Here is a 25,638-nt window from a genome sequence, read left to right on the forward strand (position 1 = left end):
CACAATTTAAATTGTCCAATAATTTAAACCATGGGCTGCTTTTCATGCTGTGTAATTCTACTATTTTTCCACACAATTCCCCTATATCAGGGTTGGCAGCACTACTTACCTGAGCCAGTCTTATTTTATTTTACATTTTGGTAACTTTGGTGAACTGAGGGAAGCGTGGAATGGCAAAATTTCATGACAAAATTTTGGTTTTGTACATATGCCTAATTCTGCTAATTCTTTACAATTTTCCCCCTCACCTGTACTACCTAACTCTAAAATCTATAATTAGAACATGAATTTAATGTTTTTTCTTCTAGCCTTTTTTTCTTTTCTTTAGGAGGTAGTGACTGACAAGATAATAAAGCCCAAAGCATTATGCTGACTAGGACCATTGAAGTTGGCAAAAAAAGGCCACAACAACAGCAAGAAGGCCCAGGATTTTCAACAGAAAAGAAACTGAGAAATTAGATGAATCCTTCAGGGCCCGAGTCTTGAGTGGCTTCAGTATTCTTTGTTTCTGGGTGAAGATGGCACTCCTGGCTCCTTCCCACTGTCCAGGCCCAACCAGGCGATACTGATAGGAGTTGCAGGGTCCAAAATAGAGTCTCACAGCCAGTTTAGGATCTTTGAACAAGAGAGAGCAGAAATCTGGCTTCGCACCTATCTCTAAGGCGAGCTCGTCCAAGTAGTCAACATAATTGGTCTGCAACGTCTGGCTCTGGCTTTCTCCAAACCTTAGTGAAGAAAGTAAAAAGGGAATATTCACAGAATGTTCTAAGTTTTCTAGAATATTAGGCATTCAAAACTGCTAAAGGAATGAAGGAATGAGTGAATATGTGAATGAGTTTTGAATGAATCTCTGGTGGAAAGTTTGAGTTTTATCATACCAGGAGGCTCATATCTCAGATTGAGAATACGCCCTCAAATAAAGAGCCATGAATTCATGGATGCTCTAGAAATGTGACAAGATTGGTAACCATTGTTTGGCATTTTTTAAGCAGTGGCAAATCTCCAGGCAAGTACATGCTAGCCAGGATGGCTGCAGGAATTCATGAGATAACGCATATGAAAGCATAGTTGGTGTCTTGCTCAGAGGAGATGCTTAATATTTGCTTGTTAAATTACTAAAGTACCTGGCAGTCTGGATGGCATATAGTAGATACTCAATCAATCTTAGGTAAATTTGAATTTGAACATGAGAAAACTCTTTACACCTGATGTAAGCCCCAAATAAACTTTCCAAGGGTACTCGATCACTGTTGAACCTCATTTTACCTCATCACAAAGTACAAATCCTTGAACCTTCACACCAACCCCTTCCTAATTTATTTTGATGGGGATTCTCTAACTTTTCACAGCTATTCAAGCTACTATCACCACCACTGTCTCATCCCATTCCCTCTCTAACCACAGAGTGTAGGTGGCTTGAGAAGTTATGGAATCTGACATGGGCGTCATATAAAACTGAAATGAAATAAAGCCAAGGAGAAGTGCTCTGATTTGGTACAATTCTTATCTTTAAGTATTTGGTTCTTAACCTAGTATGTATAAGAATCGCTTAGGAAGAAGATAAAAATGCAAATTTTTAGCCTCACACACAGAGATTCTGATTCAATCATCTGGGCTATAGCCCAGAAATTTGCATTTTATCAGGCAGCTAGGCGGTTCTTGTAAGTAGTTAGATCACTGTACTTTGAGAAACACTGCTTCATGTAAAGAATTAAAAAAAATTCTTACAGCTCAATTCTTTTTTCATTCCTTTTGATAATGTCCATCATCATAGTTCTCTCTGAGGGCAGGCTACACAAGCCTAAAGAATAAAAGGTTGGTTTGAATAGTAAGTTTGAGTCAATATCATTACTTTATCTAGTTGTTGATTCTTAAAATTAAACTCTGGACATTGAACCATGTCATACCAGTCAGGGCTTCTGTGCTGTTGAATTTCAGGGGGTGCCACTCCCATAGCACTCTATGTGACGCTGTCCAGGGAGCACAGTCTACAGCACGGACTAAAAGATGGAGAGGGCCAAGAGAAGAGGCTGGAAAAGGGAAGTGTGTCTGGGAGCCTGGTAGCCATGACTAGTGGTTTGGGCTCTATCCTGAAGGTGACAGGAGGTCCCAAATCAAATCAGTGGAAGAGTATTCCGAATGAAGTGAGAAGATTGGATTTATTTTTTGGAAAGATCTGTCTGGCTGCTGAATTTAGGAAAATGGACTCCAGGGAGGCAAGCCCAAAGCTGGGGAGACCAGTAAAGAGGCTGTTGAAATAAACCTGGTAAGAGATGAGAGTAGGGCAGTAGAGATAGGGAAAGATTGATGCAGGAGTTATTATTGTGTGCTCATGACTCCATCGTCTGCCCACAAGTGTCCCCTGAGCTTTGGATGTGTTGAAATATGGTCAAGTCCCCTTGCCTAGAGTCATCAGACATCTCATATTCAAGTAGTCCAGACCTGAGCTCCTCACTGAAGCCCTCCTGTCCAGACTTGCATCATTTTCTGCACACCCCCTCTTTATTCACAGCACTACTGTCCACCTGGTTTCCAATGCCAGAGATCTGTAAGTCCTCCTTGATTCCTCTCTATTTCTCTGACTTTCCCACATTGAACGAATCATAATGTCATGCTGATTTTTCCCTTAATGATTTCTCACATTTATGGCTTCCTTTCCACTTTGTATCTCTGCCCTGGCCCAGGATGTGTCATATTTTAGCATAGGCTATTTCAGTAGCTTTCTCTTTCATCCCTGAGGCTGTAGTCTTTCCCCACTTTCAAATCTATATTCCACACTACTGCTGAAACAATCTGTCTAAAGTGTAAATCTGCTAATGCCTGTTCCTTGCTTATAACCCTTCATTGGTGAAGGGCTGAAGAGCTTTCTAAAATGCAGATTCCATGTCCCTTGGCCAGTCTTACTTAACCAGGGTCCCTAAGGATCCATCAGGTGATTTTCATGTGGCCATATTGGGGAAGAACTGATCTATAATTTATAATCTAAGCTACACAGCATGTCTTACAAAATTCCTGTGTCCTGTCTCCTTCTTCTTCAAGAGAATCGCTCATCTCTCTCTGCCTCATACGTCATGCTCTAGCAATGTCAAATAGCATGTGCCTTTCCATATGCATCATTGCCTCTATGCTTTTGTTCAGGCAATCCCCTTTTCTGCCCCTGAGAAATGCAGTTATCCAGGACGTTTTCCTTTATCATGTGCCCTTCCCTTATTCTACCATGATAAGTGCCCTTTCTCTCCTTCTCTGAGCACTCCATATATTACTCAATCAAAGCATTTGTCATGTTATGTTGAAATGATCTGTTTAAATTTCTCTCTGTCCCACCAGTTCCCAGCACAGGGCTAGGTATTCAGTAAGCTTTTGCTGAACAGAATTGAACCCTGGAGGCAGGGAGGTAACACTGTTCTGAGGAGTATGAAGTGCTACACAGACACTCAGAAAGAAACCTTTTAATAATTTTATAACTTGTAGGGATTTGTGAGGTTGAGCTGCTCAGGTATTAAGAGTTAAATTGATTTGCAGATATGCTGAGGAATTTTTAAACAACACATAGGTAAAACCAGGAGACACAGATCTTTTTCTTAAACTTATCTCTCATGATTCAAAGAAAAGTTAATATGCACTTAGCTTTATGCCAGTTGAAATTCTCTTGACTGTCTAATATTTTAAAAGGATGATTGCAGGTACTTATTATTACTAAATTCCTGTATCTGTTATTCTTTGAATTCTCCAGTAACTTTTTAGAATGTTAGTCTTGTGAGAGCAGCCAAGGTTGTCAAACTTTTTCTTGGCAACCTTTTTATCTCAGGCAACCTTCTTATCATTATTGATAAACTTCACCAGATCTGAAATGCTTAGCCACTCACCTGCCTACACACTTACCTTTGAAAACTCTTGTCACCCAACGAGCTTGAAGTTCAGCAGTTGGGAAAATGGAACCTAGGGGCTGGATGAGACCAATGCATGCAAGGGTTGACTTCTCCAGGTGAGCGGGGAATATGTATTTATACAGTGAGACCATATTATTCTCTACTTTAACAAGTGAATCTTCAAGGAAGGGAAAAGAGAAACTATATCCTGTTGCAAAAATGATGACATCAATGTTCTCCTCCACTGTTCCATCCTCAAAGATGGCAGAAGTTTCTGTGAGCTCTTTCACTGTAGATTTCACCTTGATGGCTCCACAGAGTAGACGACTTGGGACATCATCATTTAGTACAGGTTCCTTCATAAAGTATCTGAGACATACAGAAGAAAAACATTCTGAAGGATCATTTGCTGAGGAATCTTGAACCCTCTTGATATTTTTGGGGTATGGCTCTGAAAATAAAAGGGCTTTTCAAATATCTGTAAAACTGTAACTTAACTGGTTGTCTGTGCAAATCCTTATTTTCTGACTTAATTCTCATGTCACAAATATCTCCCATCAATAAATAAGGGAAAACATGTAGGCAACATGAGTGAAAGAGATTTTAAGGAAGGAAGCATCCCCAAGGGCTTAGACAAAATGCCTGTGCCTATGGTCAATCCCCAGGTATTATGGTGGTTATTATATCATTTCTGTTTTTAACCTTTTTCATGCTATATAGCTTTTATTATTTTTTTGTTTTATTTAACCCCTATTTGATCATAAGAAAGAAAAAATTTGCTAAATTTCCACTAGTTTTGAAATCTATGAAGGGATCAATGTGAAAATTAATGTATAAAATTAGGTTTGGTGATATTTGTTAATCCCAAATATCCATGGAGTCTCTGTTAGTAATAGCATGGATGTTGATGCAAAGTCTTCTTATTTTTTTGTAGATTTGAGAACATTTTCTTTTTCTTTTTTTAATAGACAATACATGGCACTTATGTCAGATCTTAGAATATGGTAGTTACATGGCAGGCATTTGTTAAAAGATTCTAAAGCTCTTCTGTTTTTTTAAGGGAAGAAGACTGTAACAACTAAAGCAAAAGAACCATTCATAACATTTTCTTGTGCTTAAATCACTGACGTATAACTTTGACGTCAACAGACATTTGTCTTTTAGCAAAGAAAAAAGAATGTGTTTTCAAAGGTTTCCCATGGGAAGAACCTTCATGCTATAGGGTTAGCAAAGCATAAATTATTAGATGGAGAATTACATGTTTCCCACCACACCCCTCTGAAAGGCAGGTCGTAGTCTCTTGAAACAGTTTTCTCCAATGTTAGATAACTCTGGGTATTAGAAAGTTCTCCCCTAGTTTTGCTTTCTGGAGCAGCTTATAACACTTCTGCTTCATCTTCTTAAGTATTTTTTAAAGGCATACAGAACAAATTTAGAATCCAAACTCCAGGACCTAGAAGATACTCATATTGTTAGATTGTAGTTTTAACTACTGTGTTAGCAGTTTGAATCTTTGTTAAGGTAGACACCTTCAGACAACTTTGCTCACCAATGAGTATACCATTAAAAAAGCAAAATAACTCTACTTGTTTTGAGGCTCAAGGCCATAATTTTCATGGTTGAACCACCGATTCATCTGTTGTTCTATCATCCATTTTACAGCTGTTCGTGGCAGTACTCTGCGGAGCATAGAACGAAACCGGGTGTGGAACACTGAGTCCCAAGGATAGCCATCTTCAGAGATACGGCTCAAGACCCAGGTGCCATGCCTGGTGCTGATAAAAACCTGGCAAGCAAAAAGAAATGCAGTTTAAATTAGGGCATTGTCCCATTTAGGAGGAATCTACTATGAAGGTCATGTATCACATGTGTAGCCCCAGAATTTACAGAGGTTCTGTTTTAAAGATGATTGACCTCAATGTAAAGTACCTCCTAAGTAGGGATACCCAGTGGCATTTACACTGATGCAGGAAGACTGCAACAAAGTCTTGAGAACTTCATAGAGTCATGAGAAAGTCTTTGGGCTAACTCTGATGACAAAATCCACAAGTCTTTCCCATGTTTAGTTGTGGTTTGCTGCTCCTTAAGAGAAAGTTCCTTCCTCCCTCCTCTCATGTTTTCCACTCACCTAAGTTTCTTCTATAGTGCAGGTAGAATGATTATAATCCTTGGAAATGTGTGATTATAGCCTACTGACTACACAAGTATAAGTGTATGCATCTGAATATCCCTGGATGGAGAATAACAAGGGAAATAATCTTCCTTCCATACTTAAAAGACTTTATTATTGTGTGTGTGTGTGTGTGTGTGTGTGTGTGTGTGTGACAGGGTCTTGCTCTGTCACTTAGGCTGAACTGTAGTTGTGCAGTCATAGCTCATTGCAGTCTCGACCTCCCAGACTCAAGTGATCCTCCCACCTCAGTATCAGACATGTACCACCACATCCAGCTAATTCAAACAATTTTTTTTGTAGAGACGGTTTCACTATGTTGCCCAGGTCGGTCTCAAATTTCTGGGCTTAAGCAATCCTCCTGCCGCAGCCTCCCAAAGTGCTGGGATTACAGGCATGAGACACAGTGTCTGTAATATATTTTAAAAGTTAAAAACTCTGAATTTATACGGTGATTCTCTTTCTCTTAAAGTGCACATCTGAATCCTCTTTCAGATGTATTCTTTACCTTGTTTACTAAGATTTCCCTTGTTTCCAAAATGTACATTTAATCTCTTTTCAAATGTATATTTTGCTGTGTTCACTGTTACTCTCCCATTGGCCAAATGCATACTTGAACTGCTTCTTAAATTTTTACATACCATCCAATAAGTTTTTGTTTAAGGCTATACTTGATAAACACATAAGATTCACTTTCAAGGTAACCAATTTACTTAAGAGGTTTGGGTACAGACTGCTTGGGTTTGAATCTCAATCACACTACTGTGGGTGAACTATTTCAATCTGTGTTGCCATGGCTGAATTATTTCAATCTCTCTGTGCCTCAGTTTCTCTGTCTGTAAAATGGGGGTATTAACAGTACCTACCTCATGGCATTCTTGTGTAGATTAAATGAGGTGGTATATATAAAGTACTTGAAATATTGCCTGGCAAGTGATAAGCACTGCTAGCTGTTATTTTGTAAAGTTAGGCTGGAAGAGAGGAGTTTCATACAGTGCCTTATGTCTAGAGTGAACCAGAATTTGGAGACAAATTTTGTGGGGATGGGCCTTACATTCCTATCTTGTGAAGTAGCACCTATACCAAGCATTCCTGTATTGCTGGTCTGTGTGTGGTATATACCCATGTTCTGAATTTCTCCTGCCGTTGCCCTTATAGGCTGACTTGGCAATACTTTGATTAGATATTAGATACGAAAATATTTTCATTAGTGTCTCTTTCCATTACTTACTGTCCCCTCTTCTTCTCAGGAGCAAACCATGTTTCAAATGGAATGCTCTGCCTGTTTGATTCACTCTTTTTCTGTTGTGACCCTCCCTACAGCAGGGGAGTCTAACCTGCCTTAGTGACACTAGCTGCAACAGTGAGAGAAACATGAGGATTTAGGCTCAGGTTGCTTTCTCTGAGACGCATGCTTTAAGTCAAAGGCCAGAGATTTGGTTTTTGGTCAGAAGTATGTAAATGACTAATATGGTTTGGCTGTGTTTCCCCACCCACATCTCACCTTAAATTGTAATAATCCCCACGTGTCAAGGGCAGGACCAGGTGGAGATAATTCAATCATGGGGGAGGTTTCTGCCATGCTGTTCTCCTAATTGGGAGTAAGTTCTCACGAGATCTGATGGTTTTATAAGGGGCTCCCCCTTCACTCTCATTCTCTTTCCTGCCACCCTCGTAAAGAGGTGCGTTCCGTCATGATTGTTAGTTTCCTGAGGCTTCCCCAGCCATGCCAAACTGTAAGTCAATTAAATCTCTTTTCTTTATAAATTACCCAGTCTCGGATATGTCTTCATAGCAACGTTGAGAATGGACTAATACAACGATGCAGCACCATCCCATATGATCTTGAGTGGTGCTTTTGGATTGTGGTAGAGGGTGCTGTATCCTTATGAAGGTGAATTTCTTTTAACAGAGCAGTGCACACTCAGAATTTTGGTGAGTTCAGGTTGTAATTTCGAGTTTTGCAGATGCACCTAGTTCCGTTCCTAGAATGTATAGCTCCTGTAAAGTCTCTGGTTAGTCTTTTCACAGAAGGCTTGAGAGTATATTACTCTGTGTAAAAGGTTTTATCATAGTTATAGATTTATGTTGTTACTCTAATAAATATTGAAGAAATTAATGCAGATGAATGATTATAATCCTGGAAATGTGTGATTATAACATTATATTTAGGAGGAATCTACTATGTAGGTGATGTATCACATGCATAGTCCCAGAATTTACTGAGGCTCTGTTTTAAAGATGATTGACCTCAAAGTGAAGTACCTCCTAAAAAGGGGGCACCTGGTGGCATTTACACTGATAGAGGGAGATGGCAACAAAGTCTTTTGCACTCTGTGCAAAAGATTGTTTAAGAAGCTATAAGGCATGCAAATAGAGCCAAGGTAGTTTCTAAATATTGAATCTCGCACCATGAGTCTTTCTGTAGGGCAAGACCCACACAAGGAACTGGTTCTTGCTATCTAAGATTTGATATCTTTGGAGTGAAGATATCTAAGTCCAAATCACTGGTCTGACAACATGCAGTAGTCTAGGGTGGATCTTCACTTGGCTGACTGCTATATTAGCTCCTCACATACTGCCCCATTACACACTGTTCCTAAGGCTTTGCGGGTATTCCTAGCATGAAACAGCCTAGAGCTGGTACTCTCACTTTCCGGTTCTGCTTTGCTCCAGGCTGTCACAGTTCCTGCCTCCTCACTTGTTCTTCACACTGAGGTGATAAGTGACAAGAGGTTTATTTTCACAAAGTGAAGACTTATTGGGTCTAGTAAGTCTCTTTCTGGTGTTAGTGACCTGCTCTGTTCCCAGGCTGGCACTAACTGACTGATAGATGACTCTGACAGGTCCCAATATAACCCCTTCATTAACCTGCTGGGCAGGTGTCATGTTTGCTTATAACTTTTGCCACTGGGTATCTAGAGTCCTGAAAGTGTAAGACTCAGGATGGAAGTGATTTGTTGATTGTGCACAGGGCCATGGTAAGCCCTGGGTGGCCAGAGACATCAGGCTGAAAGAGCTAGGGTAAGAGTGATTGGGCATCTGGTTCAGGCCTTCTTGAGAGGGGATACTTTGGGAGAGGACGTTTAGTGATTTTCCCTTCTTTGCCTAGGTCTGTCTGTCCTTGCAGAAGAAGTTTATTTTTTGCTATTCCTGACCACCACTGTCAGCAGCATCATCGTGTAATGAATGTTTGACTCTTTGGCAGCTCAGCTGGTGTCATTCCTGAGCAGGTGCAAAGATGACAGTGGTTAGAAGGCCTCAGGAAGCACCTAAATATCTATGATTTTAGTTGAGAGACCTACTATCTATTTAATCTTTCTTTTCATAATATTTGGGTAACTGAAGGTTATCTATATTTCAAATATAATTCAAATATGCACTAAATTTCTAAAAGCCACCCTCCAGAATATGAACAGATTAACCTCTTATTAAACATCCAGGTAGAAACAAGGCCTCTTGGCTGGGTGTGGTTGTGCATGCCTGTAATCCCAGCACTTTGGGAGGCTGAGGCGGGCAGATTGCTTGAGTTCAGGAGTTTGAGACCACCCTGGGCAACATGGCAAGACCCTCGTCTCTACAAATATATGAAAGTTAGCTGGGTGTGGTGTGGCATGTGCCTGTAGTCCCAGCTACTCAGGAGGCTGAGATGACAGGAAGATTGGAGCCCAGGACGTCAAGGCTGCAGTGAGCCATGCTGACGAAAGGCCTCTTATATGGAAAATCATCTGGTCAAAAGTTCCCATTTTAAAAATGAGGGAGCCATTGCCCAGAGAAGTGAAATGAATCACTCTAGGATTCATGGCTGGTTAGTGACAGAGCTAGGAGGTAAACTGGTTTCTTGACTTCCAGATTTTCTATGATGCCACAATGGGCTACCAACCAACTAGTTAATGAGGATTGGAGCCGCGATTATATGGCTGGGGTTCTCCAGTATGGCATCCCCACTTCCTCCCCTCCAGGTGCATGGTAAACAGAGAGCATCACACCTGAGCAGCATTCTTACTCAGCTCAACAGCAATATCTGAGCCCGAGTTTCCCATTCCAATCACCAGGATGCGTTTTCCCTCAAATCCATCTGGATGCTTGTATTGGCGGCTATGGAAATATTGGCCTTTGAACCTCTCAATACCTTCAGGGGGAAGAAGAGAGAAGTCTGTGAGCTCCAGAGCAACTATGTCAAGCTAATTTCAATAAAACTGCATTGCCAGCTTTTCCTTTCTGGAGTCAATAATTTGTTTTGCCTCTTTTCTACAGGAGTAAAGCACATAAGAAAGTTTAGGTACCAGACCAGGTGGGGCCTGTAATCCCAGCGCTTTGGGAGGCCTAGGCAGGTTGATTGAGCCCAGGAGTTTGAGACCAGCCTGAGCAGCATACTGAAACCCTGTCTCTACAAAAAATACAAAAATTAGCTGGGCATGGTGGTGCATGCCTGTGGTCCCAGCTACTCGGGTGACTGAGGTGGGAAGATTGCTTGAGCTTGGGAAGTAAAGAATGCAGTGACCCCTGATTACATCACTGCACTCCAGTCTGGGTGACAGAGTGAGACTGTCACAACATCAAAACAAAACAAAAAACAAACAGGACCAAAGGGGTTGATTTTTTATTTCAGAGGTTGCAGCTTACGGCTGCAGTTTGTCTCTATCAGAGACAAATGGTGATGAACACAGCAGGACCAGATACTGTCTTCTGGCTGCCTATTATATACTATTTTGGACTATGTAATGACATTTGACCCTTTAATATTACATATTAGGCAGGGTATGGTGGCTCATGCCTGTAATCCCAGCACTTTGGGAGGCCGAGGTGGGCGGATCAACTGAGGTCAGGAATTTGAAATCAGCCTGGCCAACATGATGAAGCTCTCTCTACTAAAAATACAAAAATTAGCCAGAGGTGGTCGTGCACTTGTAATCCCAGCTACTTGGGAGGCTGAGGCAGGAGAATCACTTGAACCTGGAAGACGGAGGTTGTGGAGGTTGCAGTGAGCTGAGATCGTGCCACTGCACTCCAGTCTGGCTGACAGTGAGACTCCATCTCAAAAAAAAAAAAATCACTTATCAGATACTCTTAAATATTTCTTAAGCACATTATGAAGTGCTATTATTATAATTGTGTAATAGTTAGAATGCAATTTATCAATCTTATTTTTGAAAAGTAAACGAAAACGAAAACTAAAAACCAGGCACATAGGAGTTGGTTTCCATATTGTGTAAATCAGTGACTTGCTGGTGGTTAATCACAGACAAGTTTCTCTGTGTCCTTTCCTAGTTACTTTTACACTTCCCAGAAACACATGACTTTATAAAGTATTTGCCATTGACGGTGGGGTTGCTTGAAAGAATCTTTAGATTATTGGTTCTCAAAGTGTGGTCACATGGCCAGCAATATCAGCATTGCCTGGTGTTAGAAATGAAAATTCTCAGCCTCATGCCAGAGCTACTGTCTTAATTTGTCTTCTATTGTTTTTAACAAAATATCTGAAACCGAATATTTTATAAGGGAAGGAAGTTATTTCTTCTGGCACACAATTGTGGAGGCTGAGAAGTCAAGGTTGAAGGGCTGCGTCTGCTGAGAGCCTTCTTGCTGGTTTGGACTCTGAACAGTCCCAAGGCAGCATAGGGCATTGTATGGTGAGGGAGCCAAGCATGCTAACATGCTAGCTCAGGTCTATATTCCTCTTCTTATAAAGCCACCAGTTCCACTCCTGTGTAACCCAATAATCCATTAACCCATTTATCCACAAATGGCTTAATCCATTCATGAGGGCAGAGCTCTTACGACTCAATCACCTCTTAAAGGCCCCACCTCTTCATACTGCCCCATTGGGGATTAATCTCAATATGAGTTTTGGACAGGACATTCAAGCCATAGCACCTATTGAATCAGAAATATGGAGGGTGGGGCTTAGCAATTTGTGCTTTGAAAAGCCCTCCAGGTGACTCTATTTGAGAACAATTGCTTTAGATGAGCAGGCCTTAATCCTGACTATATATTAAAATCACCTGAGCATTGCTCTAACCCTACTCCATAGTGTTTGAATCTTTGGGGGTAGGTCCCCGGGCCATCAGGGCTTTAGAAGCTCCCCAGGTGATTCTAATATGAGGCCTGGACTATGAACCACTATATTACATATTTTCCTAAGGGCCTTGGGAGAGAAGTATGTTCTCTGAGGAGAGACTTGGGTGGACCAGAACAGCTGGATGCAGGGTTCTATTCCTGCACTTCTCTCCCCATCACTAACTTGCAAAGCATTTCTTTCTAGGAGCTCTCCCCTTGTGTGTGAGCATGGCCCTGTGAAAAAGGCTCGGTGTTTGGCAGGGTAGAAAAAGGCCAACGCAGGCACATGGCTAAAAGGGCCTCTGCAACAGAGAACCAGTTTGATGTGAATTCTCTAAAATTATGCCGAGGACTTAGTGACTTCCAAGGAAGTTGGCTCTGAGATCTATGTGTGATGAAGACTCAGAGACTAATAGAAACAAAGATGGTGTTTGGTGTCTTTCATCTTTCTAGCTCTGTCTCAATCTTATTGAGCCAAGTTGTGCCCAGTTGCAGCAATGAATCCTGCTTGTCAATCCAAACTACCTATAAAGTACCTGGAAACCTACTCCAAAAAGCTGGGAATCCCAGTGGGTCTCACCTGGAAATGACTTCAGTGGGATATGAGGTAGAATGTGGTGGCCGCTGCAAACCATAACTGCGTCAAAGACAGCACTCTGCTCCTTGCTGTTGCTCTGAGTGACAACCTTCCATTGGCCAGAGGATGAGAAATCTGGACATTTTCTCACACTAAGGACAGTTGTCTTGAAGAAACACAGAGAAGGCATCATTGAGAATTACTCCAGGATAACATGGGCCCAGTGTGCCCTTCTCATTGCTGCTTCGTGCAAGAGGCCTGACTCAGCAGTAGGACTAGTATGTTAAGGGTGTTGAATACTGAATAAGGACTTGAGAGAGGAAAGAAAAGCAAGTTCTTATGAAAACTGTCAGGATCCAGATGGAGTCACTAATGTTAAGAAACCCGACAAATAGAAGTGGGAAAGGCCAGAAAGAGCAGGTTCTCATGGTGTGTGCCTGATAAAAAAGACTAAAAAAACCACCACCTTGCACAAAGACCATCATAATCTTACACAAAAATGACTTCTACAAGAACATCTGCTCAGTAACTGTCCAATCTTAGACTGGCATCACCCTTGTTATTGCTCTTTATATAATTATTTCAAAACAATTATGTAATTGTATTTTTTCCCCATTTAAAAACCTTTGTCTTCCTTTAACTCCCTGAATACACAAGTAGTTTACCATAGCATGTACATTCTCATTGCAATGTTCTATTACCAAATAAATATCTTTTCTTTTAAAGAACTTCTCTCTGTTATTTGATAGTCTGAACAAGGAAACCAATAATTCAAGTGATCATGCAATTTGCGTATGTCAGGAACGTTTTATGTAGCCGCTTCTTTGTGGACTTTGTATTAGAGAAGATATTTCACGCAAAACACTTTGCAGAGTGCCTGACACATGGTCAGCATTCCACTGAATGATAGTTTTTAACATTTACTATTTTTAAAACAGAGTACATCATGTGAGCAAGACAGTTCATGATCTCATTTGAATAAAATGATTTATTGGTTCATTGATTTTTTTTAAATGTAGCTCACTGGAGGTCTGTTAATTTTTAAAATTGTACATAAATGTTTCATGTTTGCTGGATTAAGAAACAATGTCAAGTGGAAGCAAAGTTTATAATGCTAGAGGAATGGCATGCTTCTCATTTGCAAGTATTTTAGTCTTTTATATATCTCAAATATTCAGATATTTTTCCAACTGCTGGGTTGGTAATTTTTAAGCTGTCTCAATTTAAAAATGTATATGGACTATTAGTAGAAATCTTGTAAAAGGGCTTTAAATATCTGGGCAGTTTTCAGATGAAAGAAAAGATTTCAGATGGTAGTTCAAAGTAGTATATTAACTAAGTGCTGTAGATCCTTGCTATTCAAAATGTGATTTGAGGACCAGGATCTTCAATATCACTTGGAAGCTTGTCAGAAATGCAGAATTTCAGAACTTACCCCATACCTATTAAATTAGAACCTACATTTTTAACAAGATATCCAGGTGATTCATGTCCACATTAAAGTTTGAGAAGCACTGATGTAGATTACATTGATAATCATAAGCAACAGGGCTTGTTACAGTTTGCCTGCTTCTCGAGTTGAGCTCTAACACTATGACTTACACCAACTCAGAGACCAATAAACAGAAACCTGTCTTCCCAACCCCTCTTCATTCTCCAAGAAACAAAAGTAGCAGTAACAAAGAGTAGCAAAAAGTAGTAACCAAGAGAAATGACTCCTTTGCAACTCTAACATGATCTCTAAAAGAATGGAATAGAAGTTATATATCATAAGAAGGCAATATATTTGTTAAGTAGATTGATAGTTAAGTGCACAAAGTTACAAAACCTTCTGGTATATATAATCTGTTATTCACAAGTTAGATCTACCAGGAATTGGTGAAAAACTACATTAGGTAGAACTGGACATTTTAATGGAATTTATAAATACAAATTTTCATCAAAATTTACTATTGTAAGTTGATATTATATAAGCCTAGTATTAGAATTACTAAGAAAATGAGATGTATTAAAAAATGAGCTGCACTAACAGTTATTTATCCAGAAATGTTAGTTATTTACTTTGAGACAGGCTCTCACACTGTTGCCCAGGCTGGAGTGCAATGGCACAATCACCACTTATTGCAGCCTTGACCTCCCAGGCTCAAGCGATCCTCCCTTCTCAGTCTCTAAAATAGCTGGGACCACAGGTGGGTATCAACATGCCTGAATAATCTTTTAAAAATTTTTTGTAGAGACAGATTTTCACTGTATTGCCCAGGTTGGTCTCAAACTCCTGGGTTCAAGTGATCTTCCTGCCTCAGCCTCCCAAAGTGCTGGGATTGCAAACATGAATCACCACACCTGGCCAAGAAATGTGATTTATATTTTATTTTCTAAGCATAGTAGCTATTTCTCAAAGTATAGACCATTGATAAAAATTCAGCATGCTTAATGAAAATATTGTTTTTTGTTGATTTTAAGGAAGCACAGGAAAAGGTAATTCCAAGTGTTTTTCAAAATGATCTGGCCATCTTTAGGTTGCAAGAGATTGCATTCAGAAAAAAATGATAAGCAAAAATACTTCCCACAGCCTTCTAGTATGAACAGAGACCAATGAGTTTATTTATTACACATCTAAGAAATCCCATTTCTATGAAGAAGCTAAGAAAACGAAACAGCGATTTAATTTTGGTATATGCCATTTCAAGGCAAATGAAGCTAGGTGTATTCAATGATAACAGATATTAGTTTAAATGAATTTTTAAGGCTGGGTGCGGTGGTTCACACCTGTAATCCCAGTGCTTTGGGGGGCCGAGGCGGGTGGATCACTTGAGGTCAGGAGTTCGAGACCAGCCTGGCCTAAATGGTGAAACCTCGTCTCTACCAAAAATACAAAAATGAACCAGGCATGGTGATGTGTGCCTGTAATCCCAGCTACTCTGGAGGCCGAGGCAGGAGAATCACTTGAGCCTGGAAGGCAGAGGTTGCAGTGAGCTGAGATCATGCCACTGCACTCCAGCCTGGGCAACAGAGTGAGACTCTCTCAGGGAGAAAAAAAAAAAAAAGTTTTGACATCAATATATTATCATTCAAACCTTTAATTTTAACAGATGATTTTCTTCTTCAATTAATGTATATAATCTATAATATCAAGGGTAATGACACTACTTTTTGGGTTTTATATGAGGCTGTTATATTTCAACAAATACTTAGAATGGGATACTTCATTCATAATTGCTTTCATTATCAGAGTAACTTTTCTGTTTAAATATGAGCTGAACTAACATAGAGAAACCCATTTCCCCAAAAATACAATACCTGGAACTGAATATATTTTAACAGATCAAATTTTTTAGCAAAAATTCTGAAATATTCCAGAAGTTTAGAATTATGCAGGAAGTTTGGAAAATCTTCAGGCATTGGAAAGTCACTAAAACAGGACATTTCTTTGCTGGTGTTGGTAACGACAGATTGATAGATACTTGCTCGGCCATCTTCCACATTCTCCTGAAGGATCAAATAAAATAATTAGTGATAATTACGCATTCAAAAATTTTTTGTTTTTTACTCTTCCTACATCTAACCCCTGAGTAATGCGATTGTCTTTGGTTGCTGCAGTGTGACGACAATGTTTAGGTAATGAGTGCAGTCTGTGTGTTCCATCAATCATTCTGTGACAACACCAGTTTGTTGCCTGCCTGTGACGCTCACTGTGAGGGGTAGGGGTAATATTGGCAATGGTGAGGTTGGGGACAGGGACATTTATTTTGGCACATTGCAAGATATTAGCATCCTAGGTCTCTACATATTTAATGCCAGTCTTTGTGACAACCAGCTTACTTCCTAAATTCCCCTTGGGGAGGCTGTATATACCCACTACCTCTTTAGAAACCAATAAACCCTGGGACACTGGGCAGAGAACATAATAGAGAATTTCAGTATTATAAAATGAGTACTTTTGGAGGAAGGGACTTCGCAAATTTTGATTTGAATCCTTTTACACAAATCAATCATTGTCAAGCGATGAAGGTGAGTAGCACTGATACAATTAAATCTTTTTTTTTTTTTTTTTTGAGACAGAGTCTCGCTCTGTCACTCAGGCTGGAGTGCAGTGGCATGATCTCGGCTCACTGCAAGCTCCACCTCCCAGGTTCACGGCATTCTCCTGCCTCAGCCTCCTGAGTAGCTGGGACTACAGGTGCCTGCTACCACGCCCGGCTAATTTTTTTTTTTTTGTATTTTTTAGTAGAGACGGGGTTTCACTGTGTTAATCAGAATGGTCTCGATCTCCTGACCTCATGATCTACCCACCTCAGCCTCCCAAAGTGCTGGGATTACAGGCACCACCATGCTTGGTTCATCCACTGCACCTGGCCAGAATCAAGATTTAAATGGTAACTTCGCTATAATTTCAAGTAATTTGGTAAAAGCTAATCAGGTTAAAGTATGCTAGCTTTCTAGGTAGTTAGAATTTAGTATGGTGTTATTGTTAACTATACATATTAAGATCCAAAGAGAGTTTGCACTAGAATACAAGGGGGTTTCTGTCTCATATACAAGGATATAATAATCTGAACTCTGGATAAACAAATCATGGTACAGTGTTTTTATTTTCAAACACTGGCTTCAAATTGCATAATACTGATGTCAAACTGATGTGTAAACTATTTCTGGGTGTTTCAGCATGATTGAATGTAATGTCGTTGGCAAGACAATGAGTTTCTTAATCAAGTTCTCAAAATGGGAAATATGAAGCAAAAAAATACTATTTTTTTCAAAACCAGATTATTATTATTATTATTATTTTTGAGACAGGGTCTCACTCTGGCCCAAGCTGGAATGTAGTGACGTGATTATGGCTCATGGCAGCATCAACCTCCTGGGCTCAGGTGATCTTCCCACCTCAACCTCCCAAGTAGCTGGGACTACGGGCGCGTGCCACTACACCGGCTAATATTTTGTAATTTTTTTTTTTTTTTTTTTTGTAGAGATGAGGTCTTATCATGTTGCCCAGGCAGGTCTAAAACTCCTGAGCTCAAGCAATCCACCCACCTCAACCCCCTAAAGTGCTGGGATTACAGGTATGAGCCACTGAGCCCAGCCCCAAGACCAAATAATTTTATGAGTAGTATAGAGTAAATAGGAGGGTTCTGGAGTCACACTGACTGGGTTGATGTCCTAATTCTGCCACCTTTAATGGCTTTGTGACCATGAGCAAGTTACATAGGTCAGTTTCCTCATTTTCCTCTGTAAAATGGGGCTCATTAATAACTTAAACATGCAACAATTGTTTCAAGGCTTTAATGAGAGTGAATAAAGTACTTAGCAGAATCCCTGGCTCAAAATACATACTTAAGAATATTTATCTCTTTTCTGTTATTATTGGCCACTAGAGTTAAATTTGCTAAGCCAGTCATAGTTTTGAATCAGTTAAACTAAGACTGTTCTACTACAGCCAAAATGCTAGTTTTTAAAAGACCCAACAATTTGGCTTAAAAATGTGGTTGGCTCCTCTATCAGGTCAATTTTAAGGGAATTTTGAGTGATGGGAAGAACTGATTTGATGTCTGAGGCCCTATAGTAATCTTAGGGCCAGGGCAAAACTCGCCTTTGGAAGATTTTACTTGTGTAGTCCGTCAGCAAACAATAATGACCTCACTATTTTTCTGAAGATCAAGTGATAATCCCTTTTTTTTTTTTTTTTTGAGACAGAATTTTGCTCTTGTTGCCCAGGCTGGAGTGCAATGGCATGATCTCAGCTCACTGCAACCTCCCCCTCTTGGGTTCAAGTGATTCTCCTGCCTCAGCCTCCTGAGTAGCTGAGATTACAGGTATGCGCCACCATGCCCGGCTAATTTTGTATTTTTAGTAGAGGCAGGGTTTCTCCATTTTGGTCAGGCTGGTCTCAAACTCCTGACCTCAGGTGATCCGCCCGCCTCAGCCTCCCAAAGAGCTGGGATTACAGGCATGAGCCACTGCGCCCAGCCAAGTGATAAACTTTTATTGTTGGGTTAATTGGTAAATAGCAGCTAAAAAAGACCCCCTTGTCTTTATATGTGCTTCCTTCTACATTGTTTGCTGAAGTAGGCATCTGTGCATTTAGACAAATCTGGGTAAAATTGGCCTAGTTTTCCTAGTTATGAAGAGATGATTAACATTGATTTAATAGACAAGTATGTATCAAATGCTTGTCCTGACCAGGGCCTGAGCTTGGAGTTAGGGATAAGATGCTAACAGTACAAACATAGTTTATATCTTTATGGAGCTTATTGTTATATTGTATTAAAATGCACTTGAACTTTGGAGATGTGAAAGTGGAGACAGAGGGTTTATTGTCAATCAAGAGGAGGACAAAGACACAGTTTTCAAAACAGATAAATTTAACTCACATATTTACTTAAATACTAGTACTGCCTGGATAATTAAGCATAAATATAGTCTGAATTTCCTTATATATTCTTGTATAGAATTTGCTATAATTTGTTTAACATAAATTATCATATAATAAAGAATTCTTCTAACATAGAATTTTCAGAATGTCAGAAAACTCTAGCAAACCAAGTTAATTCAGATAGCACTTATTTAGAATTTATGATCTTTCGATCACGAGCTGAATTGAAGTTTATGTTTGACTTCATGACAATAAAAAGGTTGTAAACACTAAGTTTAAAGAAGATTATAAGGGTAATATTTAGTCTACTCAAGTGAGGAAATTTATAAAGCAGAAACAGATTTACTTATTATAAATGTGAATTACAAAAACTTACAAATTAAACTTTTTCTTTGTGAAACATCATTATATTGACCCTTACCAATCAATATTTTTGCTTTCATGGGTAGTTACCATAAGCAGTTAGAAAGAATAAAATTGCCTTTCTTTAAGAATATTCTGTGATTCTATCATTTTACTCTTTCAGATGGACCTTACATCTATCTGCTCCGTTACTTGAGTATGATTGAAACTCTTCTTACTTCCTTGTCCTACAATTAGAGGCAAAATTGCAATTCCCAAATGCCAGTCAGTGGACCAGTTGCATTAGAAGATGGGTCCAGATGTGTGGTGGCACAAGGCTGTAATCCCAGCTAAATCGCTTGAACCCCGGGGGTGGAGGTTGCAGTGAGCTGAGATTGTGCCACTGCCCTCCAGCCTGGGCAACAGAGTGAGACACCATCTCAAAAAAAAAAAAAACGGGCTCAGATTTCTGTATTTTAGAAGCTCTCCCCAGCTGCTTCTGCACAATGCACTTTGTGAACCACATCTCTATTACAGTATTGCTATCTTCTGTCATCTTTCATTAGGCTGGTGTCTCCCTTGATCACTGGCCTTGATCACTGATAGAGCCCCCTAATTAAGCTCCCTGGCTCAGGTATTTACCACTTTTTTTTCTGCTGCTTTCAAGGTAAAGGGTATACACTCATTGGCAATATGTTTGGAATATTGGATCTTGGGGGAGCCATATTTTAAGAGAGAAAGTGATATTTCAGATTGAACTCAGAGGAAGAAAATCAAGATTGAGATATGTCTAGAGAGTATTACATGAAAATTAAAATAACTAAACATATACATCTGGAAAAGGAGGAGATCCAAACCCAAATATTAAAAGAAAACCCACAGGAAAAAAAATGTACATGGTAACTCCCACGTGAATACAAGGTATTAGGAACAATAAAGGAAACAGAGAAGGTTAGCAGCTGAAAGAAGATCATGTTTTCCTCTATCAATACTTCAGCAAGGTTCTTAAGTGTGAGAGCTCCGAAATTGTAAACCCTTATTTTTTTTTCCCGCCACCTATGTTCCCCTGAGCAAATTCTTTATCTGAAAACTGTTTCTTCTTAATAATGTAAATAAAGATAATCATAATACATACTTCCTAGCAGTATTGCGAAGAAAAAAAGGTGATGCTTGCCAAGTGCTTCCCGTTGCTGGAAACAGAACGAAAAATATATGCTAATTACCCACCTGTCCCATGGCCCATAATTGCCACTAAGGGGTGCTGGAGAGTTTGGAAGAATTCTGTATTGTCTGGGTTGGGTATAGGACAGGGATTCTTAAATTTACTTATTTATTGTTAACTTGTCACCACCAAATATGTTAAGTAATCTCAGTAGGATTTGTGTAAATACAAAAATTAATAACCCATTTAAAAAATTGCTTCTGGATGGTAGAGTAGTGAAAAGGCAAAGTTTCCCAGGGAAGAGCATGGGGCTCCCAGCATCCTTCTTGGAAACTCCCAGTCACCTGGTAACCAAAACCCTCACATAGCCCTAGTGCAGGCAGCCTGTGAAATTTTGCTTATTTTATGTTTCACTCTGCAGGGAGACTCTTTGGACTCTGACTTCGTTGAGTGGAGACAATAGTTTACATTCCTCTATTGGATATAGTTTTAAGAGAAATTTGAAATGTGATACTGTTACAAGTTCCACAGTTATATACTTAACCTTTAATATTCAATAAAGCCTAATTAATCAGGTTTTAATCCAGTTTTTCTAGTGAATAGGAAGGTATCTCTAATCTGAAATTTTAGATACTGGCAAAAGGATAGTTGGAGAAATATTTTACCGCAGAAAATACCTTCCTAGAATTCATCAAATCATATTGTTGGCAGACTATTCAAACTAACTCTCATCTCTTTTGCTGACAATAAGTCTGTGGGATGTGAGTATGCAAGGATTTTGGTATACTGGGGGAGGGAGGTTGTGGAGCCAATCTCCTGCATATACCAAGGACCAACTGTAATTTCTACATTTCTCGTTTAGGTTAAGAATCTACCTGGGAGCAAAAAAAAAAAAAAAAAAAAAATTCCAGCTGGAAATCTACATGTGAACCTAGAGTGGACAAAAATATCTTTGGTTAAGACAGGAATGACCCCCATATTATATCACCATCCCAGGAAAAACTAAAATGATGTTAATCATCAGCTTTTAATAATAAACGAATGTGATTTAAGCTGTTTTCCTTTTTGCAAAGCTATCTGTCTTACAGAAGAATCAATTTCTCCCTTCTCCCTCATTAACTCTGAGTAGGTTTAGATAGTAGAATGATCAGATTTTTAAATTAGGTGTTTGTGTAACAATTACCAAATTTGTCTTATCATAGGATTCATTTGAGATGTTTATTAAAAAACCCCAGAAGATTTTGATTCAGTAGATTTGGGATGGTGCCCACAAATCAGTATTTTTATTTTTTTATTTTTTTATTTTTTGGTGGCAGGTTTAACCAAAGGAATCAGTATCTTTAAGAAACTCTCCATGGCTGGGCATGGTAGCCTGGGCGACAGAGTAGGACCCTGTCTCAGAAAAATATTAAAAAGAAAAGAAAAACCCTCCAGGTGTGGTTTATGGTCATATGTACTTGAGAAGCCTAATGTTACATGTTAAAAAAGATCCCTGTTGGCATGAGATTCAATTTGAACTGACAAAGCACGCGCAGGTTCTGGATCACCTTGCTATCGTCCTAACTAGTCAGCCTGCAGTGAGAGCCCTTTGTATGGTCTCTGCTGATATGAGTTTGATTTTAATGTATTCAAATCTTTTGCTCCCATCTGGAATATTATGTGTTTTAATATCTCAGAGATACCTGATTACATAATTCTAAAGTCATTGCTTTTGGGTTCTGAACTTAAACTTTTGTTTAATCTTTTTGAGAAAGAATGCAAGTTAGGGCATGGTTGTAAGTCAGGGCTTATCTGTTTAGAAGTCATGTAGGCCCTGGTTTGAAGGCCAGTTCCTCCAGTTGTGTGGCCCTGGCCATCTCACTTAACCTCCCTCACTTTCAGTTTGCTCATCTATAAAATATATAGCTATTATTAGTAGCTAACATTTATTGCACTCTATTATGAGTCCAGAACTTATCTAAGTTCTTTATATGAATTATCTCCCTTAATCTTCAAAATAGCACAATGAGATAATCGCACTTTCCTGTTATTATATCCATTTATAACTGAGTAAATTGAAACACAGGATGTAAATAACTTGCTCAAGATCTCACAGCTAGAAGGTGGTAAGCTACTACCTATTGAGAGGTTGTGGGAAGGAATAATTGTAAATCCTTATAGCTATCTATGCAACTTTCTAATTTTTATGCAAATTGTGAAGGACAGTGACATGGTTTGGCTTTGTGTCCCCATCTAAATCTCATCTTGAATTGTAGTTCCCACAATCCCCACATGTCGTGGGAAGGACCTGAGGGGAGGTAATTGAATCAAGGGGGCAGCTACCCTCATGCTCTTCTCATGATAGTGAGCGCGTTCTAATGAGATCTGACGGTTTTATAAGGGGCTTTTCCCCCTTTGCTCAGCACCTCTCTTTCCCACTGCCGTGATTGTAAATTTCCTGAGTCCTCCCCAGCCATGTGGAACTGGGAGTCAATTAAACCTCTTTCCTTTATAAATCACCCAGTCTCAGTATTTCTTCATAGCAGCATGAGAATGGACTAATACAGACAACTAGCATTAACAATATTTGGTTTGATTAATAGAATAAATTTAATAAAACATATTTAACAAAGAGTTGCACAGCAGTTATACTAGAATGTCAATGATAAAGCTCAGTAAACAAACATGGTTCATTTGTCAGAGAAAAATAGTAATGATAAGAACATGGTCTCTAAAGAAGCATTTGGTTCAATAATTGAAACAGAAGTGATATGTTGAGAAGAATCCCTGTTACTTCTGTTTTTGTAAAATGTTCTCTAATATTAGCGTATTAAAGAATGACAAAAGTATGGGCTGTAAGACAATTGCTGAATCCAAAAGAGGAGATCTTTTACATGCCTGGGTCAGCTACCTGGGTTAGGTTAGTATTGACCGGGGGAGAGATGCCAGTCTATGACTTCAGTTCCATTATGGCCACATCAATAAATAGAAATAAAATCTGATCAAAGTTGTTTAATAAATTTCTCAACATGACCCATCAGTAACTATGATTCACCCTGAAATAACAACACAACCTGTTCAAGACTCAAGAAAATCTCACTTACTTTGAACCTCCACACTCCTCCAATATCTTCAGTTCTCTCAAAGCAAGTGGGCTCAAGTCCCTCATCCACGCAGCACTTCAGAGAAATCAGGCCACTGACCCCAGCTCCGATCACAGCTACCTTCTTTGCCATCAGCTCCTGTCAAGGAGTTGATCAATCAACATTACTTAACTGGGACAACTGGTAAGAGAATCCTTATGGATGTGGTCAGGTAATTGACTTTAAACATTGTAGCAGTGGTAATTTAATTAGCAGCACTACTGAATAAAGAGCCAGTCAAAAATCCTGCTCTCTTCTTGCCTTTGAGAAAAGCTGAGCTGTCTTACGGACTTTGTTGCAAACCTTGCTTACATCTAGCTTTAATATTTAAAAGCGACCCATTCAACAAAGCCAGACTATGTAGTAACATACTAGGGATGTGAGCCAAGTTTCCAGCTAGATTTCTGAGCTTTTCCTTTTCAGCTTCTTTCCCCAGCGATCATCCTTACCTTTGTTTTTGCCTTTTGGCACCGTCTCTTTGACAGAATAGTTTTCTCCTTTGGTTGTGTGCTGGGAGGCAGTTGGAAGCGTTTTTAAGAGTTGGAGGTGGCTGTGAGAAATGGGAGGAGCTCCGTATTCCTCCAGCATTCTTCCAGCTGAAACCCCAAAGACTTAGCTAGGAGTCCTAGAATTAGGCAAGAGGCGTGTGCTCTGAGGTCAACAGTAGTAATGCAATGTCTTTACAGTAACAGCATATACTCTTACATAGTAGCAACATATACTCTTACACATACAGATAGTTTAAAAATCCTTTTTATAATGATATAATCATTCACAAATGAACATATAGGGATAAATAACAAGAAGGTTAAGATTACTCCTAACCTCACCACCCAGAGGTAACTGCTGTTGACATTTTGGCATATCCTTCCACCTCTTTATAGATACATACATACAAACAAAAGTGGAATAGCAGTCTAAATTCCAACTTGATTTTTTAACTTTCTAGTAGATCAATATTGTATACCTATAGCAGCATTTTTCATGGTTGCATGAATCTCATTTAGTTGATGGTTTAATTATCTAACAAATATTCAGTTCTTACAGTTAAGCACTATTTCTGGCAGATTACCATGCCTAGATGAACAAGACAGATTATGTCCCTGATCTTAAGAAATTCACATTTGTGTTCTGGCTTAGTTTTCATACAGTTGATGATTTCTGGGTCCTAGCATACTGTGTTCATCTTTTCCTAGATTGCTCACACTGTCCAGACTCATATCTTATTTTGATTTTTCTGCCTATGTGTATGGTGGCTTGGATGAACCTAGTGGGACTTCTAAGATCTTTCCATCCACTGCTCTCTTTTTGCCTTGATATAGAACTGGATAATTACCTCTGCTAACAATTTCAGTTATTAGGGTTAACATTTATTAGCAGACTAACTTAGGAGACTAGCAAGCCCTTGTGTACTTTAGATAGAGTCTGATGAGGTAGAGAACTTTATTCTCCAACCCCAAAAGACCAGTTTCTCTAAGGACTCTGAGACATTTTACATAAACTTATTCAATAAATATTTACTGAACACTTCTTAGGTGCCAGAAACTTTCTAAGTGATGCAGGTGCAACAATGAATAAAAGAGACAAAACTCTCTGCCCTTGTGGAGTTTACTTTGTAGTTGAGGGAGCCAGACAGCCCATCAATAAAATAAGTGGTGATGACCACTATGGAGAAAAAGAAAACTGGAAAGGGAGGTCTGGATTGCAAGAGCGAAGAGTTGTTCTATAATGTCGAATAAGGTGTTCTAGAAAAACATTTTCCCTGAAATTTCCTAAAATAAATTGGTCGTGATAAAAGGCCTTCTCTGTGTAATAAGTGCAGCAACTCTATGACAAGACTAACAACAGATACAGCAAAAGTGATGATCAATGACTAAGAAACAAAAGAGCTGAACACATTTCTCAGTTAAAAAAGGCCAGGCACAGTGGCTCATGCCTGTAATCCCAGCACTTTGGAGGCCAG

The 25,638-nt window shown here is 39.3% G+C and overlaps 1 protein-coding gene and 1 long non-coding RNA gene across 2 annotated transcripts in view; one reads left to right on the forward strand and one right to left on the reverse strand.

The window, feature by feature from the left end:
• LOC129060221 (uncharacterized) overlaps nt 1–10,341 on the forward strand; it is a 28,318-nt gene extending 17,977 nt beyond the window's left edge. The window contains exons 2-3 of the long non-coding RNA XR_008526762.1: nt 5,532–5,629; nt 10,002–10,341. This is a non-coding gene — a long non-coding RNA (uncharacterized LOC129060221). The remainder of the gene's footprint in view (nt 1–5,531; nt 5,630–10,001) is intronic.
• FMO2 (flavin containing dimethylaniline monoxygenase 2) lies at nt 328–24,184 on the reverse strand. Its single transcript, NM_001131363.1, is given in 9 exon segments — nt 328–725; nt 1,729–1,801; nt 3,883–4,238; nt 5,456–5,655; nt 10,029–10,171; nt 12,680–12,842; nt 15,977–16,165; nt 23,637–23,774; nt 24,125–24,184. Coding segments are annotated over 8 exon segments (1,608 nt in total). The 5' UTR covers nt 23,769–23,774; nt 24,125–24,184; the 3' UTR covers nt 328–373.
• Between the last annotated feature and the right edge of the window lie 1,454 nt (nt 24,185–25,638).

The sequence above is a fragment of the Pongo abelii genome, chromosome 1 (genome assembly GCF_028885655.2).
Source record: "Pongo abelii isolate AG06213 chromosome 1, NHGRI_mPonAbe1-v2.0_pri, whole genome shotgun sequence".
NCBI classification, from domain to species: domain Eukaryota; kingdom Metazoa; phylum Chordata; class Mammalia; order Primates; family Hominidae; genus Pongo; species Pongo abelii.